The 19,344-nt window shown below is 43.5% G+C and overlaps 1 protein-coding gene across 1 annotated transcript; it reads left to right on the top strand.

Annotated features, from left to right (window-relative positions):
- The first annotated feature begins 6,817 nt into the window (after positions 1-6,817).
- On the top strand, positions 6,818-8,598 carry LOC115177300 (protein S100-A1). Its single transcript, XM_029737947.1, has 3 exons — positions 6,818-6,921; positions 7,752-7,911; positions 8,201-8,598. The coding sequence occupies exons 2-3, from the start codon at positions 7,771-7,773 to the stop codon at positions 8,363-8,365; spliced, it is 306 nt and encodes a 101-aa protein (XP_029593807.1). The 5' UTR covers positions 6,818-6,921; positions 7,752-7,770; the 3' UTR covers positions 8,366-8,598.
- Positions 8,599-19,344: the final 10,746 nt, after the last annotated feature.

Here is a 19,344-nt window from a genome sequence, read left to right as displayed (position 1 = left end):
ACAGGCACATGGAGAGATCCATAGAAAACTAGCAGACCCACCCCTCCTACCACAGACACATGGAGAGATCCTTAGAAAACTAGCAGACCGACCTCTCCTACCACAGATACATGGAGAGATCCATAGAAAACTAGCAGACCCTCCCGTCCTACCACAGGCACATGGAGAGATCCATAGAAAACTAGCAGACCCACCCCTCCTACCACAGACACATGGAGAGATCCATAGAAAACTAGCAGACCCACCCCTCCTACCACAGGCACATGGAGAGATCCATAGAAAACTAGCAGACCCACCCCTCCTACCACAGACACATGGAGAGAACCATAGAAAACTAGCAGACCCATCCCTCCTACCACAGGCACATGGAGAGATCAATAGAAAACTAGCAGACCCACACCTCCTACCACAGACACATGGAGAGATCCATAGAAAACTAGCAGACCCACCCCTCCTACCACAGATACATGGAGAGATCCATAGAAAACTAGCAGACCCACCCCTCCTACCACAGACACATGGAGAGATCCATAGAAAACTAGCAGACCCACCCCTCCTACCACAGATACATGGAGAGATCCATAGAAAACTAGCAGACCCACCCCTCCTACCACAGACACATGGAGAGATCCATAGAAAACTAGCAGACCCACCCCTCCTACCACAGACACATGGAGAGATCCATAGAAAACTAGCAGACCCACCCCTCCTACCACAGATACATGGAGAGATCCATAGAAAACTAGCAGACCCACCCCTCCTACCACAGGCACACGGAGAGATCCACAGACAACCTGCCGATGTGCCCTTGAACCAGGCACTTAACCCTAACTTGCTCCAGGGGCGCCGTGCTACTATGGTGGCCCTGTAAAACAACACATTTCACTGCACCTAACTGGTGTATGTGACAATAAAGCATATTGTTTATGTGCAGAATGAAAGAAAATAGAACAGTCAAATAATATACAGTGAAGTCGGTAGTTTACATACACCTCAGCCAAATACATTCAAACACAGTTTTTCACAATTCCTGACATTTAATCCTAGTAAAAATTATATTTCATAGATCAGTTAGGATCACCACTTTATTTTAAGAATGTGAAATGTCAAAATAATAGTAGAGAATTATTTATTTCAGCTTTTATTTCTTTCATAACATTCCCAGGGGGTCAGAAGTTTACATACACTCAATTAGTATCTGGTAGCATTGCCTTTAAATTGTTTAACTTGGGTCAAACATTTCGGGAAGCCTTTCAAAAGCTTCCCACAATAAGTTGGGTGAATTTTGGCCCATTCCTCCTGACAGAGCTGGTGTAACTGAGTCAGATTTGTAGGCCTCCTTACTAACACACGCTTATCAAGTTCTGCCAAAAATTCGATGGGAATGAGGTCACGGCTTTGTGATGGCCACTCCAATACCTTGACTTTGTTGTCCTTAAGCCATTTTCCACAACTTTGGAAGTATGCTTGGGGTCATTGTCCATTTGTAAGACCCATTTGCGACCAAGCTTTAACTTCCTGACTGATGTCTTGAGCTGTTGCTTCAGTATATCCACATAATTTTCCTGCCTCGTGATGCTATCTATTTTGTGAAGTGCACCAGTCCCTCCTGCAGCAAAGCATCCCCACAACATGATGCTGCCACCACTGTGCTTCACGGTTGGGATGCTGTTCTTCGGCTTGCAAGCCTCCCCTTTTTCCTCCAAACATAACGATGGTCATTATGGCCAAACAGTTATTTTTTTGTTTCATCAGACCAGAGGACATTTCTCCAAAAAGTACCATCTTTGTCCCCATGTGCAGTTGCAACCTGTAGTCTGGCTTTTTGTATGGCGGTTTTGGAGCAGTGGCTTCTTCCTTGCTGAGCGGCCTTTCAGGTTGTGTCGATATAGTTCTCGTTTTACTGTGGATGTGGATACTTTTGTACCTGTTTCCTCCAGCATCTTCACAAGGTCCTTTGCTGTTGTTCTGGGATTGATTTTCACTTTTCGCACCAAAGTACATTAATCTCTAGGAGATAGAACGCGTCTCCTTCCTGAGCGGTATGACGGCTGCGTGGTCCCATGGCGTTTATACTTGCGTACTATTGTTTGTACAGATGAACGTGGTACCTTCAGTTGTTTGGAAATTGCTCCCAAGGATGAACCAGACTTGTGGAGGTCTACAATTTGTTTTCTGAGGTCTTGGCTGATTTCTTTTGATTTTCCCATGATGTCAAGCAAAGAGGCACTGAGTTTGAAGTTTGGCCTTGAAATACATCCACAGGTACACCTCCAATTGACTCAAATGATGTCAATTAGCCTATCAGAAGCTTCTAAAGCCATGACATCATTTTCTGGAATTTTCCAAGCTGTTTAAAGGCACAGTCAACTTAGTGTATGTAAACCTCTGACCCACTGGAATTGTGATACAGTGAATTATAAGTGAAATAATCTGTCTGTAAACAATTGTTGGAAAAACTACTTGTGTCATGCAGAAAGTAGATGTCTTAACCGACTTGCCAAAACTATAGTTTGTTAACTGGTTGAGTGGTTGAAAAACGAGTTTTAATGACTCCAACCTAAGTGTATGTAAACTTCCGACTTCAACTGTATGTATGTAGAAAGAGGTTAATTATACTATGTAACACAAGACCCAAAAGACGGAGAGTTGATTGTCATGAATATCAGTGACTGGCTGTGCTGTTCTGATGCTGGGGAGCAATAGGACAGCAGCTTGGAATATCCATCACATATGTGTCAGAAGAACACATGCTTTGCCTATTACTTTTTCTTCTGGTCAGGAGGACTACTGTATACTGTATTAAACTGATGATGCCAAACATGACCAATATACAGCCAACTCCTGATAAGTGTGCATCAAAGGAGGTTGGTGGCACCTTAACTGGGGAGGATGGGCTCGTGATAATGGCTGGAGCGGAATCGGTGAAATCGTATCAAACGCATGGTTTACATGTGTTTAATGCCATTGGCACTAAACATTATTATGAGCCGTCCTCCCATCAGCAGCCTCCTGTGGTGTGCATAGTGCATTGCAGTTTACCAATCTTCATTTTGGAGTTTGAACAATCTTTTGGTGATTGTGTTGCTTTTTATTTGTATCTTCTTGTGCCAGTTAAATGCACTCATTCATGACCGTCTCAAAGCCAATGACGCTCCAACTGATGTAAATGTATTCTCTCTCTGGGGACAATAACATCACATTTTATTCAAACTTCATCCCACCCTCTTCATCCATAGAACTATTCTTACAAACATACTAGTGTGCACTCTTGTCACCCCTCTCTCCATCTGTGTTATTTCATCATGTTTAAGTTGAGATAACTGAAAGATGACATCAAGCCTTATCTCAAATTCCCTCTCCCCTTCCCTGCTCTCTCTCTCTCAGCAGCTCTGGTCTCATAGACTAGATGTAACACAGAAAATGTGAATCCGAGACACTCAATTTAGTATGATATGTTACGTTTGGTATGGTTGCATAAGGCAGAAGATTACTTAAAGGTTGTGAGTTTGAATCTCATCATAGACAACTTTAGCATTTTAGCTAATTAGAAACTTTTCAACTAAACTCAGCAAAAAAAGAAACGTCCTTTTTTCAGGACCCTCTCTTTCAAAGATAATTCGTAAAAATCTGAATAACTTCACAGATTTTCACTGTAAAGGGTTTAAGTTGTTATGGATAGGGGGCAGTATTTTCACAGCCGGATAAAAAACGTACCCGATTTAATCTGGTTGTTACTCCTGCCCAGAAACTAGAATATGCATATAATTAGTAGCTTTGGATAGAAAACACTCCAACGTTTCTAAAACTGTTTGAATGGTGTCCGTGAGTATAACAGAACTCAAATGGCAGGCCAAAACCTGAGAAGATTCTCTACAGGATGTACCCTGTCTGACCATTTCTTGGCCTTCTTTGTCATCTCTATCCAAAACAAAGGATCTCTGCTGTAACGTGACACTTTCTGAGGCTCCCATAGGCTCTAAGAAGGCGCCAGAACGTTGAATGATGACTCTGCAGGCCATGGCTGAAAAACAGTAGCGCATTTGGTAAGTGGTCGATCTGAGAACAATGAGACGGGTGCGCGCATGCATGTGAAGAGTCCATTTTAGATTTTGAGTCTTTGAACGGAAAGGACGTCTCCCGGTCAGAATATTATCGCTTTTTTACGAGAAAAATGCTGTAAAGTAGTGATATGTTTGAAAAATGGAAGTTTTCGTATTTTCGAGGAGTTTGTATTTCGCGCCACGCCCAATCATTGGATATTGGAGTGGTGTTCCGCTAGCATATGACTATTTTACACCATTTTAAAGACAAGACTCTCCTTTATCTAACCACACTGTCCGATTTCAAAAAGGCTTTACAGCGAAAGCAAAACATTAGATTATGTCAGCAGGGTACCCTGCCAGAAATAATCAGACACCCATTTTTCAAGCTAGCATATAATGTCACAAAAAACAAAACCACAGCTAAATGCAGCACTAACCTTTGATGATCTTCATCAGATGACACTCCTAGGACATTATGTTATACAATACATGCATGTTTTGTTCAATCAAGTTCATATTTATATCAAAAAACAGCTTTTTACATTAGCATGTGACATTCAGAACTAGCATACCCACCGAAACTTCCGGTGAATTTACTAAATTACTCACGATAAACGTTCACAAAAAACATAACAATTATTTTAAGAATTATAGATACAGAACTCCTTTATGCAATCGCGGTGTCAGATTTTAAAATAGCTTTTCGGCGAAAGCACATTTTGCAATATTCTGAGTACATAGCCCGGCCATCACGGCTAGCTAATTTGACACCCACCAAGTTTGGCCCTCACCAAACTCAGATTTACAATAAGACAAATTGGATTACCTTTGCTGTTCTTCATCAGAATGCACTCCCAGGACTTTTACTTCAACAACAAATGTTGTTTTGGTTCCAAATAATCCATAGTTATATCCAAATAGCTCCGCTTTGTTCGTGCGTTCAAGTCACTATCCGAAGGGTGACGCCCGAGCGCATTTCGTGACAAAAAAATTCAAAATATTCCATTACCGTACTTCGAAGCATGTCAAACGCTGTTTAAAATCAATTTTTATGCTATTCCAACTGGGCGACGTTGTATTCATTCAAAGGCTGAAAGAAAAATGTTTAGAATTCTCATGAACGCGCATCTCCAGTGTCACTGTTCCCAGCCTGACCACTCACAAAATCTCCTGCTGTTCTTCGCCCAGAGACAGGAGACATGTCATTCCACTTTCTGGCGCCTTCTGAGAGCCAATGGAAGCCTTAGAAAATGTCACGTTACAGCAGAGATGCTGTATTTTCGATAGAGATGCAACAGAAGGAGAACAAATTGTCAGACAGGGCACTTCCTGTATGGAATCTTCTCAGGTTTTGGCCTGCCATATGAGTTCTGTTATACTCACAGACACCATTCAAACAGTTTTAGAAACTTTAGAGTGTTTTCTATCCAAATCTACCAATTATATGTATATTCTCATTTCTGGGCAAGAGTAGTAACCAGTTTAAATCAGGGTACGTTTTTTAATCCGGCCGTGCAAATACTGCCCCCTAGCCCCAACAGGTTTTAAGTTTGCTGAAAATAAATGCAGCTGACAGTGAGAGGACGTTTCTTTTTTTGCTGAGTTTACTTACTACTTTTTAGCTACTTTGCAACTACTTAGCATGTTAGCTAACCCTTCCCCTAAATAACCCTTTGAACTTAACCCTAACCACTAGCCCAGCTAATGTTAGCCAGTTAGCTAATGTTAGCCACCTAGCTAGAATTTGTTAAATATCATATGTTTTGCAAATTTGAAACATGAATCAAATCAAATTTTATTGGATGCATACACATACACTGAACAAAAATATAAACATGTACATTCCCAGAAATGTTCCATTCGCACAATAAAGGTTATTTCTCTCAAATTTTGTGCACAAATTTGATTACATCCATTGTACTGAGCATTTCTCCTTTGCCAAGATAATCCATCCACCTGACAGGTGTGGCATATTAAGAACCTGATTAAACAACATGATCATTACACAGGTGCACCTTGTGCTGGGGACAATAAAAGGCCACTTTAAAATGTGCAGTTTTGTCACACAACACAATACCACAGATGTCCCAAGCATTGAGGGAGTGTGCAATTGGTATGCTGGATGGAGGAATGTCCACCAGAGCTGTTGCCATATAATTTAATGTTTATTTCTCTACCATAAGCTGCCTCCAACATCGTTTTAGAGAATTTGGAAATACGTCCAACCGTCTCACAACGGCATGTAACCATGCCAGCCCAGGATCTCCACATTCAGCTTCTTCACCTGTGGGATCGTCTGAGAGGGGGGTTGCTGTCTGCAATAAAGCCATTTTGTGGGGAAAAACTGATTCTGATTGGCTGGGCCTGGCTCCCCAGTGGGTGGGCCTGGCTGCCAACCCATGGCTGCACCTCTGCCCAGTCATGTGAAATCCATAGATTAGGGCCAAATGAATTGATTTCAATTGACTGATTTCCTTATATGAACTGTAACTCAGTAAAATCTTTGAAATTGTTGCATGCAGATGATATTGCGGGTGTAAAATGCTTGTCATATAGTACGTTTTGCAAATTCGTAACATATTGTACATTTTGCAAATTCGAAACATATAATAAGAATTATAATTCGTAACATATCATACGAAATGGGGATGGACATCGACAATTTAATACATAACTTTACCATACACTAAATGGAGTGCCTCGGATTTACATAAATAATAATACGAAATGCTCTGAGACCAGGCTCTCAGACATCGTCGCTGGGAAACAGGCTAAAACACACAATCAGATGGGCGTTGCCTGCTCTCTTTAAATTCTCGAAGCTCTTGCGCAGTACGATACTTCCCCACCCTGTTCTCCAGCGGCTCTCAGTTCGGTAAGTAACAGTTTTTCGCTTTTTCTATACCTTAGCGTCCATCGTAACGGAGTAGGTTATCTACTGTAATAAACAGGTCTCAAATAACTTTAATAACTGTTTCGGGTTTATAAAGTGTGCCTAGCTAATGATCTGTCTCGTTAATGGCAAACTTGTAGGCTTAAATGTTTATCAGTCTTTGCTTGCTTTGATTCAGAAATCAGTTATTCTATGGTTTGTTATGCAGTTTGATGGGCCATACTATTTACTGATTGACATAATGTAGTATATCTATAGGCTAACCTTTTCATGTTTCATTGAAGCAATGTTTTTGTTTTTAGAACTCTTTGACCTACAAACGTTTTTCTCAGCGGGTTCAAGTCATTTTATAGGCATTATTACTCACCAATTTTCAACAGCCTGATCGTCTTTACACTGAACTGTTGCAAAACCAGAGGTTAAAGGACAGTCTACACAGCTAGAGATGTTGGATGTTCCCAAAGAAAAGGTGTAGGCACTAAAAGAAAGAGGGGTCGACAGTAGAGGGAATGTGTGATAAGGAGTGGAAGGAATGGAACTCTACAGCAGCCAAGGAATGTGATTACAGAGCCAAAGGCCAACTCCTATCCTCTCTAAAAGTGCATTGTGTGTTTGTCTTAAAGACTAATTGTAGGGGTAGGCTATATTATCTGTCTAATAGAGATAAGAAGTAGTGACTCAATGGAACTGGCCTGAGTTGGGTTTGAACCAGCAGCCCGGCTGTTGCAGGATCTCCAGTGTGTAAGTGAACTTGGATACAGGGACTACAGTAGTACACCCACCCTAAATTACATAATCTCTCCCCTCCTCAGTTTGTCAATATCTGCAGCCATGCCGTCTGAGTTGGAGAGTTCCATGGAGTCCCTGATCATGGTGTTCCATCGCTATGCTGAAAAGGATGGTGATGGCAACACACTGAGCAAGAAGGAGCTGAAAGAGCTGATGCAGACAGAACTGGCCAGCTTCCTGAAGGTAACACTGACATCCCTTTCTCTCTCTCTTATGTCCCTCTACACTTTCTCTCTGTCGCTCATCTCGCGCTCTTTACCTCTCATTCTGATTTCTCTCTCACTTTATTAGAATAAAGAGTATCCAAAGTCAATCTACCTCCTCCCATCTCTCTCTCCTCCTCCCATCTATCTCTCTTTCTCTCTCGCTCTCTCTCTTACTCATTCTCTCCATCTCCCCCATCTCTCCTTCCCTCCTCCCATCTCTCTCTTACTCATTCTCTTCATCCCCTCCATCTCTCCTTCCCTCTCAGTCCCAGAAGGACCCAGCCGCCATAGACACGATCATGAAGGATCTGGACCAGAATGGTGATGGGAAGGTGAACTTTGAGGAGTTTGTCTCTCTGGTGGTGGGCCTCTCCATCGCCTGTGAACAGATCTACCAGCTCTACACCCAGAAGGCTTCTGCCAAGAAGTGAAGGAGGACAGGACAAGGAGAAGCAGAGATGGCTATTTTTCTATGTGTCATTTTTATAAATGTCTTACTGTCGTGAATAAACAGTGGCTTTCCCACTCTCTGATTGTCACATTTGTCTGACGTGTGTTTGTCTGTTGTATTTGGCCTGTAATTTGTCCTGTAAATGTAAGACAGTACCAGTCACTTCTTCCTAGTTCAGTATTGACACAACTTCTTAATAAACCTTAGAACAAAGCCTGTCTAGTTCCTATGCTAAAACTGCAAACTGATTAAATCAATGTTGTTTCAATGTAATCTGTTAACCTATTGTGATGTGGAAAATACATTAGATTTGCAAAAAGTCCTTGGGGGTGACATTCCAACCACAGGATTATGCCATCATGTTAACCAATTATATAAATATGTTGAATGCATTACTTTGCAATAATGTCAGCTCTTCAACATTATATCAACTATAAGAAAATACACTAGGCTGGGCAGCACGTCCTGGATGGAGAGTTTAATTATCTACAGTTATCACTTTGGTTACCCATTCAGGGTTCTAACCAAGCCCTGCTGAGTTTGTCACTGACTATTACCAATGTGCTATCTTGAACATGATTGTTGGGAAATCTCCACTAAATACATTCACGGATGATATGTAAGTCATTCCAAAGGATAGATTTAACAGAGCAAATTAAATGTAACCATACTTTATCAATCATATATCAATGATGCTATTTGTTTATATAGAATTGGGAAGTCATCAACAGCTGTTGTTTAAATTCAGCCCAGGATTCTACTAAAAATAGACAATACATATAGGCCTAGGGTTTTAAAATGGAATCTACAAGATAATAAATATGTTGGATTCACGTCTCCATTTCAACCAAAAATCTAAGTTAAAGAATAGGACTAAATCAAACTGTATTCAAAACACATTTAAAGTTTGATTTGATTTAGTCCTATTCTTTAACTTAGATTTTTGGTTGAAATGGAGACGTGAATCCAACATATCAATTATTAATTTGAAGACAAACTAGAATTGAAGCCAGACTCAGTGGCACAGATGGAACTATCCAAGCAGAAGATGCATCTCCCTCAAATGTTAATATTTGGTTGCGTTGACAAAAAAGCACAATTCAATATCACTTTTGCAATAGGGTAAATAGCCTACTAACTTGTCAACAAGATAACAAACGATATGTTGGATTCACGTCTCCATCTCAACCATTAATACAAGTTAAAGAATAGGATTAAGGCTGTGTCTCAGATGGAACTATCCAAGCAGTAGTTACATGTCCTTTAAATGTTAATATTTGGTTGCGTTGTCAACCAAAAACAATTCACTATTACTTTTTTAATACAGTAAATAGCCTAAAGTTAAGGCTTTCTTACAAACTAATGTATATAACTGCAATGTAAGTTTTTATTCAACTTGAGTATTAACATACACATCCATTTCCACATTTTGAGTTTACAGTAACAAATGTTTTCTTATGTAATCATAGAAAGCATGCATGTTCAAGAGCACGCAAAGATCGCCAGAGTGTGGAGACCTTCACAATTGCTATAATAATCTGAGCAGTATCTCGAATGGCATTGATAACTTGCACCATGTACTTTAATGTAATCTCAACTGTAATCCAGGTCATTTGGTTGTGCTATTAGATTAGACACAGTGATAACACATTCAATTGTTGTATAAATAAACAAAATATCTGACATTGTATTCCCATTTCAAATTTTTGTGCTTTTAAATGGTTGAAAGCGCAATAATAACACATTTAGCTGACAACCAAAAATCAAATAGATTTCCAAGTGAATTTGTTTGTGATATTAATGGTTGAAAGCATAGTGATAACACATTGGAAATTCAACTTCAAATACATACAGTGCAGTTATGCCCTCAGTAAGGCAATCAATCAGGCAAAACGACAGTACAGAGACAAAGTGCAGTCGCAATTCAACGGCTCAGACACGAGACGTATGTGGCAGGGACTCCAGATAATCCCGGATTACAAAGGAAAAACCAGCCACGTCGCGGACGCTGACGTCTTGCTCCCAGACAAGCTAAACACCTTATTCACCTTCTTTGATGATAACACAGTGTCACCATTGTTTCTGTACCCAAGAAAGCAAAGGTAACTGAACTAAATGACTATCGCCCTGCAGCACTCACTTCTGTCATCATGAATTGCTTTGAGAGGCTAATGAAGGATCATATCACCTCCACATTACCTGACACCCAAGACCCACTTCAATTTGCACACCGCCCCAATAGATCTACAGACGATGCAATCGCCATTGCACTCACTGCACATTGCCCTATCCCATCTGGACAAGAGGAATACCTATCTAAGAATGACGTAAAATGGCACCAGAAGAAAGGGCAGCAGTTTTATGGGCTCCTAACCAACTGTGCTATTATGAGTTTTTAGCGTTATTTGTAACGTATTTTGTACATAATGTTTCTGCCACCGTATCTTAATGCAAAAAAATAGCTTCTGGATATCAGGACAGCGATCACTCACCTCGGATTAGACAAAGATTTTTTCTTCAACAAGCAAGACGCACAGGATGTACTTCAAACACCCGACATCAGCCCCGTCATTGGCAAGAGAAAGAGCCGCGGGTATAGAGTACACAGAGCAGGGTGCCTGGTAAGGATCCGCAGACGGCGAGTGGGAAAGCTGCCGTTACCGTCAGTATTACTTTCTAACGTACAATCATTGCCTGCATCCGTTATGGGTCCGCGGTCAAACGACCACAACTCATCACTGTTAAACGCTCCTTAAAACACTTCTGCGAGCAGGCCTTTCTAATGGACCTTGCCCGGGTATCCTGGAAGGATATTGACCTCATCCCGTCAGGAGAGGATGGTTGTTCTTTAAAAGTAATTTCCTCATCTAAAATAAGCATGCCCCTTTCAAATGTAGAACTATGAACAGATATAGCCCTTGGTTCACTCCAGACCTGACTGCCCTCGACCAGCACAAAAACTTCCTGTGGCGGACTGCAGTAGCATCAAATAGTCCCCGCAATATTCAACTTTTCAGGGAAGTCAGGAGCCAATACATGCAGTCAGTTAGGAAAGCAAAGGCTAGCTTTTTCAAAGATAAATTTGCATCCTATAGCTCTAACTCCAAAAAGTTTTGGGACACTGTAAAGTCCATGGAGAATAAGAGCAACTCCTCCCAGCTGCCCACTGCACCGAGGCTAGGAAACACTGTCACCACCGATAAATCCACGATAATCGAGAATTTCAATAAGCATTTATCTACGGCTTGCCATGCTTTCCCTCTGGCTACCCCAACCCCGGCCAACAGCTCCGCACTCCCCGTAGCTACTTGCCAAAGCCTCCCCAGCTTCTCCTTCACCCAAATCCAGATAGCAGATGTTCTGAAAGAGCTGCAAAACCTGGACCCGTACAAATCAGCTGGGCTAGACAATCTGGACAATCTTTCTATAATTATCCGCCGCCATTGTTGCAACACCTGTTACCAGTCTGTTCAACCTCTCTTTCGTATCGTCCGAGATCCCTAAAGATTGGAAAGCTGCCACGGTCATCTCCCTCTTCAAAAGGGGTGACACTCTTGACCCAAACTGTTACAGACCTATATCCATCCTGCCTTGCCTTTCTAAAGTCTTGAAAGCCAAGTTAATAAACAGATCACTGACCATTTCGAATCCCACCGTACCTTCTCCGCTGTGCAATCCGGTTTCTGAGCTGGTCACGGGTGCACCTCGGCCACGCTCAAGGTACTAATTGATATCATAACTGCCATTGATAAAAGACAGTACTGTGCAGCCGTCTTCATCGACCTGGCCAAGGCTTTCGACTCTGTCATTCACCGTATTCTTATCGGCAGACACAACAGCCTTGGTTTCTCAAATGACTGCCTCTCCTGGTTCACCAACTACTTCTCAGATAGAGTTCAGTGTGTCAAATCGGAGGGCCTGTTGTCCGGACCTCTGGCAGTCTCTATGGGGGTACCACAGGGTTTAATTCTCGGGCTTCTCTGTATATATCAATGATGTCACTCTTGCTGCGGGTGATTCCCTGATCCATCTCTATGCAGACGACACCATTCTGTATACATCTGGCTCTTCTTTGGACACTGTTAACAAACCTCCAAACGAGCTTCAATGCCATACAACACTCCTTCCGTGGCCTCTAACTGCTCTTAAATGCTAGTAAAACTAAATGCATCCTCTTCAACCGATTGCTGCCAGCACCTGCCCGCCCAACTAGCATCACTACTCTGGACGGTTCTGACTTAGAATATGTGGACAACTACAAATACCTAGGTGTCAGGCTAGACCGTAAACTCTCCTTCCAGACTCATATCAAATATCTCCAATCCAAAATTAAATCTAGAATCGGTTTCCTATTTCACAACAAAGCCTTCTTCACTCACACCGCCAAACATACCCTCGTAAAACTGACTATCCTACCGATCCTTGACTTCGGCGATGTCATTTACAAAATAGCCTCCAACACTCTACTCAGCAAACTGGATGCAGTCTATCACAGTGCCATCCGTTTTGTCACCAAAGCCCCATATACCACCCACCACTGCAACCTGTATGCTCTCGTCGGCTGGCCCTCGCAACATATTCGTCACCAGACCCACTGGCTCCAGGTCATCTATAAGTCTTTGCTAGGTAAAGCTCCACCTTATCTCAGCTCACTGGTCACGATAACAACACCGATCTGTAGCACGTGCTCCAGCAGGTATATCTCACTGGTCACCCCAAAGCCAGTCATCCCCTCCTTTGGCCGCCTTTTCTTCCAGTTCTCTGCTGCCAATTACTGGAACGAATTGCAAAAATCGCTGAAGTTGGAGACTTATATCTCCCTCACTAACTTTAAACATCAGCTATCTGAGCAGCTAATCGATTGCTGCAGCTGTACACACTGTACACACTGTAAATAGCCCACCCAATCTACCTACTTCATCCACATATTGTTTTTATTAACTTTTTTGCTCTTTTGCACACCAGTATTTCTACTTGCACATCATTCTGCACATCTATCACTCCAGTGTTCATTTGTTAAATTGTAATTACTTCGCTACTATGACCTATTTATTGCCTTACCGCCTCACGCCATTTGCACACACTGTATATAGACTTTTTTTTGTATTGTGTTATTGACTGTATGTTTGTTTATTCAATGTGTAACTCTGTGTTTGTGTCGCACTGCTTTGCTTTATCTTGGCCAGGTCGCAGTTGTAAATGAGAACTTGTTCTCAACTGGCCTACCTGGTTAAATAAAGGTGAAATAAAAAAAATATTTAAAAAAATCCTGTCGGGCTGTATCACAGCCTGGTACGGCAACTGGACCGCCTGCAACCGCAGGGCTCTCTAGAGGGTGGTGCGGTCTGCCCAATGCATCACCGGGGGCACACTGCCTGCCCTCCAGGACACCTACAGCACCCGATGTCAAAGGAAGGCCAAAAAGATCATCAAGGACATCAACCACCTGAACCACTGCCTGTTCACCCCGCTATCATCCAGAAGACAAGGTCAGTACAGGTGCATCAAAGCTGGGACCGAGAAACTGAGTCACTGAAGTCGCTGAACTTATTCACTGTCACTAGCCGGCCTCCACCCAGTACCCTGCCCTTAGTCACTGTCACTAGCCGGCTACCACCCAGTTACTCAACCCTGCACCTTAGAGGCTGCTGCCCTATGTACATGGAATCACTGGTCACATTAATAATGGAACACTGTTCACTTTAATAATGTTTACATACTGTTTTACTCAATTCATATGTATTGCTCATCGTAATATTTATTTCTTAATTCCATTATTTTACTTTGAGATTTGCGTGTATTGTTGTGAATTGAAAAATACTACTGCTGTCATAATTACAGCCGTGTTGAAGAGACCAAACTGCAGAAGGTGAAATGTAGATACTCATCTTTTTAATATATAAGAGCAAAGTATCCACGGAAAAAAACAATAAACAAAAACGACTAACAGGCTACGTACATACCAAAGACTAGCAGTGTTAGCACAACCACCCACAACACCAAGTGACAAAAATACTCCTAATTATATGACTCCCAATCAGAAACAACGATAACCAGCTGTCCCTGATCGGGAGCCACACAGACCCACATAGAAATACAACACCCAGAACACACAGACATACTCTGCCACGTCCTGACGAAAACTACACAACAACACCCTCTGCTGGTCAGGACGTGACAGTACCCCCCCTAAAGGTGCACACCCCGAATGCACCTAAAAAAAGAAACCACAAAATCCCCCAAAACCACAACAAAAACAAATACCCCCTAAACAATAAGGGAGGAGAGGGAGGGTGGCTGCCGTCAACGACGGCACTGTGCTACACCCTCCCTCCCCAACCCACCTATCCTGGAGGTGGCTCTGGTTCCGGCCTCCTGCCCTCCAGGTTGTAGGCAAACTCATTGGGGTCCGGGTCGTAGACAAACTCAATCCGTTGTGGATCGTGGGCAGGTTCCTTCATTTCCACGCTGTAGGCAGACTCATTCAATACACAGTTAGTCACATTCAGTTCTGAGTTGCAGGTAGACTCCTTCGGTTCCGGGTCATAGGCAGACTCCCTCGGTCCCGGGTCGCAGGCAGACCCCCTCGGTTCTGGGTCGCAGGCAGACCCCCTCGGTTCCGGGTCACAGGCAGACCCCCTCGGTTCCGGGTCGCAGGCAGACCCCTTCGGTTCCGGGTCGGGGTGCTGGTACAGGGCAAACTGGGCTGTGCAGGGGCCTGATGGTTGCCGTGCGTAGAGCGGGAGTAGGGTAGCCTGGTCCTAGGAGGTGTATCGGCGACCAGACGCGCTGCGCAGGCATCCTCCTACCAGGCTGGATGCCCACTCTAGCACGGCATCTGCGAGGGGCTGGAATGGCGCGCACCGGACTGTGCGTGCGTATGGGCGAGATAGTGCGCACCTCAGCGAAACACTGCGCCCTCCACTCCATACGCTCCTCCATGTACTTACGGGTAGCTGGCTTATGGCTCTTCCTAGGCCTAGCCAAACTACCCATGTGCCCCCCCAAACATTTTTTACTGGGGGTGCCTCTCCGGCTTCCTTGCCAGTCGTGTACCCCGGTAGCGTTCCCGGTCCTCACCAGCCTTTCTCCACGGGCCCTCTCCGGCCAGAATCTGTTCCCAAGTCCATTTCTCACGAGTGTCCATGTCGAAGTCTATTTCCTCAGAATAGTCTATATATTCAGCGTCCTGCTCCCTTTTCCGCTGCGTGGTCTTGTTGTGGTGGGTGGTTCAAAGACTAGCAGTGTTAGCACAACCACCCACAACCCCAAGTGACAAACATACTCCTGATTATATGACTCCCAATCAGGAACAACGATAACCAGCTGTCCCTGATCGGGAGCCACACAGACCCACATAGAAATACAACACCCAGAACACACATACACAGACATACTCTGCCACGTCCTGACCAAAACTTCACAACAACACCCTCTGCTGGTCAGGACGTGACAACTGCATTGTTGGAGTTGGAACGCAAGCATTACGCTACACCCGCAATAACATCTGCTAAATATGTGCATGTGACCTATACAGTTTTATTTTGATTTGATTTGAAACTTTTGGCTGTCTTTTTTAGTGGGTAAAAATAGGTTGTAATCTTATTGATCAACATATCAACCAAATATTACCCAATTCTCCACGTTGAAATGATGTGGCTGTAAACACTTACAAACTTAAACAAACTCATCAGGGAATACTTAACATTACATATTGAATGTCACACATAGCCTAATCTCTCATGGACAGATCTACGTAAACAATAACTGGTACCGTAGAATCTGTAGGAGGCTGAACGGGAAGTGTAGGATAATGAGCAGCAGTACTTCTGCTTTAGGGGTTTTTTCCTCACTGGCTATTTGGACAAATCACGATTTCACAGGTGTCAGCATCTTTCGAATTTTGAAGGGGAGGGGGTATTCTGCCCGTAACTTGCAAAAAGAGAGGGTGGATCTCCTCGTTCCGGTGTTCCGCCTCGTTCTAGTAAGCGAGCAGCTGAACAATTACCTGGGTTAACCAAGATAACACATATCCCGTTGATGCCTGTAATATTAACTCATGATACACAAACCTTTACTAAAAATTATTCAATTTATACTTTTGTGAGGGTGACTTTGTGGATGAATGTGTGTCAGTGTCTGTCTGTCTGCCTGTCTGCCTGTCTGTCTGTCTGCAGGTCTGTCTGCAACTGACTGTCTGTCTGCCTGTCTGCAGCTGTCTGTCTGTCTGTCTGCAGCTGTCTGTGGTTTACGATGACATCATCAATGTGTTGATTGTGGAGATCAAAATAATCCAAAACTCACCACTAGATGTCATGAGAACTCTTAAAGTACTACTTGTCCTCCATCTCTCATCCCTCTCCTTCCTCCCTCTCTTTCCTTCTTCCCTCAATGATGATATCGCTATGCCAAAGTTTGTTTGTTCATTTGGGCTATGACAGTCTATTACGAATCAGTCTGACAGTTTTTTTGACAGTATTTAAATCTCAAGACAGAATGGTCTGAAGTGACTGAAATGCATCAGAAAGGTATTGGGCAGTTCCAAAGATCATTAGGCAATAATGTTGTGTGATTTTCTGTGTAGAAAATAACATAAATTATTATCTTTTCCCCTCAGTCTGATTTATTGCCGGTCTTGCCAACTTGGTGCTAACGACTTGTGGACATAGTAAAGGGAAATAGTACGTACCTATGTGCAGGGTTGGGTAAGTTACTTTCTAAATGTAATCTCTTACAGTTACCTGTCCAAAATTGTAATCGGTAAGACAACTTTTGGATTACCCAAATTCAGTGACGTAATCTGATTACATTCCATTTAGATTACTTTCCCCTTAAGAGGCATTAGAAGAAGACAACATTTATGTTACCAACTGAACATCTAATGCAGGATAAATCAATGTTAAAGTTTACATAGCCTGCCAAATATGCATTTTAAGTTTTACTATATGGGTTGGACTTGGAAATATGGAACTATAGATTAGCCAAATTGTTTTACCTGGGCATGACCCCCAAACTAAGGACTTATTAGCCAGCCCTACTCCGTTGTTTATGATTTTGTTGTCAATGAGGACTGATTGGGCTCATTGATTCAAGTTGATAAATAAATGCTGCGCTCATGGAATGGCATGCTTTGCCAAGAGTGTGCAAAGCTGTCATCAAGGAAAAGGGTGGATACTTTGAAGAATCTAAAATATATTTGGATTTGTTTAATACTTTTTTGGTTACTACATGATTCCTTATGTGTTATTTCATAGTTCTGATGTCTTCACTATTATTCTACAGTAAATAGTAAAAATAAAGAAAAACACTTGAATGAGTAGGTGTGTCCAAGCTTTTGACTGGTACTGTATATATGATTTATATAGCAACTACAGATTGTCCCTTTAAGTCTATCAAACGTGTACAAGGTTGCACATGTGTCCATTAGGCCTATGGATGAGTTTTTTATCAGCATTAATTAGATTGAGCAATAAAAGCCCCACTTTTATTCCATAGGCTTGGAACCGCACTATGCAACTGTTGATAGAGCGCATTTTCATTGATTGATAGGCAGCTTACTTCTTGAATTCAACCTTTGTTGGGTTCAAATACACAGATTTAATTTGATAACAGCCATCCACAGCAACCACAATCCGTAAGGCGCAAATAGCTAAATGAGAGAGCAGCAGTGTGATTCACATCAATGCGCTATGTAGATATCAATAATAAGTGATATCCATATCGCTGTAAACTACATCGCACCAGTCGTCCTTACCTCCAACAGCAGCTTGACTGTAGCCAACAAAAGCCTATTCCTGCTCTTTTCCCGCAATACATTTGTCACAAGGGTCGTTGAATGGAGACCAAGGCACAGCGTGGATAGTGCTCATTCTTTGTATTTAATGAAATCACTTTAACAACCAACAACAGTCCCGTCAGGTACACTAGACTAAACGGAGAACAACCACGCACAACACCCCATGAAAAACAGGCTGCCTAAGTATGGCTTCCAATCAGAAACAACGATAGACAGCTGCCTCTGATTGGAAACCATACCTGGCCACAACATAGAAAATGACAACATAGAATGACACTCTAGACAACCCACATAGAAAACATGAAACCCAAAACACATAGACAAAACACCCCCTGTCACGCCCTGACCAATCTACAAGGGAAAAATAACCTCATACCAGGGTCAGGACGTGACAGTACCCCCCCAAAGGTGCAGACACCGACTGCACCCAAACCAAAAAAAACAACAACAACAACCCCAAACACAAAGGGAGGGCAGGGAGGGTGACAACAGTCTATGGCGGCTCATGTGCTCCACCCAGAACCTTCCTCTTCTCCTGATCCTCCAGCAACGCAGGTGGTTCTGGCTCAGGGCGTAACCTCCATTCCGCCCGCAGATCCCTCCGCTTCTGTAACATAGGCCTGTGGATCAGTAGGGGAGGAATCAGACTGTAGATCCTTACCGGAATCACTGTGCTGTAGACCACTGCTGGAGGTTCCGACTTCCAAGCCGCCGCTGGAGGATCTAGGCTGCAGGCCGCCGCTGAGGGCTCTGGGCTGCAGACCGCCGCTGAGGGCTCTGGGCTGCAGACCGCCGCTGAGGGCTCTGGGCTGCAGACCGCCGCTGAGGGCTCTGGGCTGCAGACCGCCGCTGAGGGCTCTGGGCTGCAGACCGCCGCTGAGGGTTCTGGGCTGCAGACCGCCGCTGAAGGCTCTGGGCTGCGGAGCGTCGCTGGAGGGCCCGGGCTGAGGAGAGAGGTACTCGGGCTGAGGGGCGTCGCTGGAGGCCCCGGGCTGAGGGGCGTAGCTGGAGGCCCCGGGCTGAAGGGCGTAGCTGGAGGCTCCGGGCTGAGGGGCGTAGCTGGAGGCTCCGGGCTGAGGAGCGCCGCTGAAGGCTTCAGGCTGACAGGCTGAGGAGCATCGCTGGAGGCTTCGGGCTGCCTGGGAGGGTGGGGCGCTCTGTAG

Source organism: Salmo trutta, chromosome 37, assembly GCF_901001165.1.
Source record: "Salmo trutta chromosome 37, fSalTru1.1, whole genome shotgun sequence".
Lineage (NCBI taxonomy): Eukaryota > Metazoa > Chordata > Actinopteri > Salmoniformes > Salmonidae > Salmo > Salmo trutta.
The sequence above is the reverse complement of the archived record's forward strand: the minus strand, read 5'-3'. Positions and strand labels throughout refer to the sequence as shown.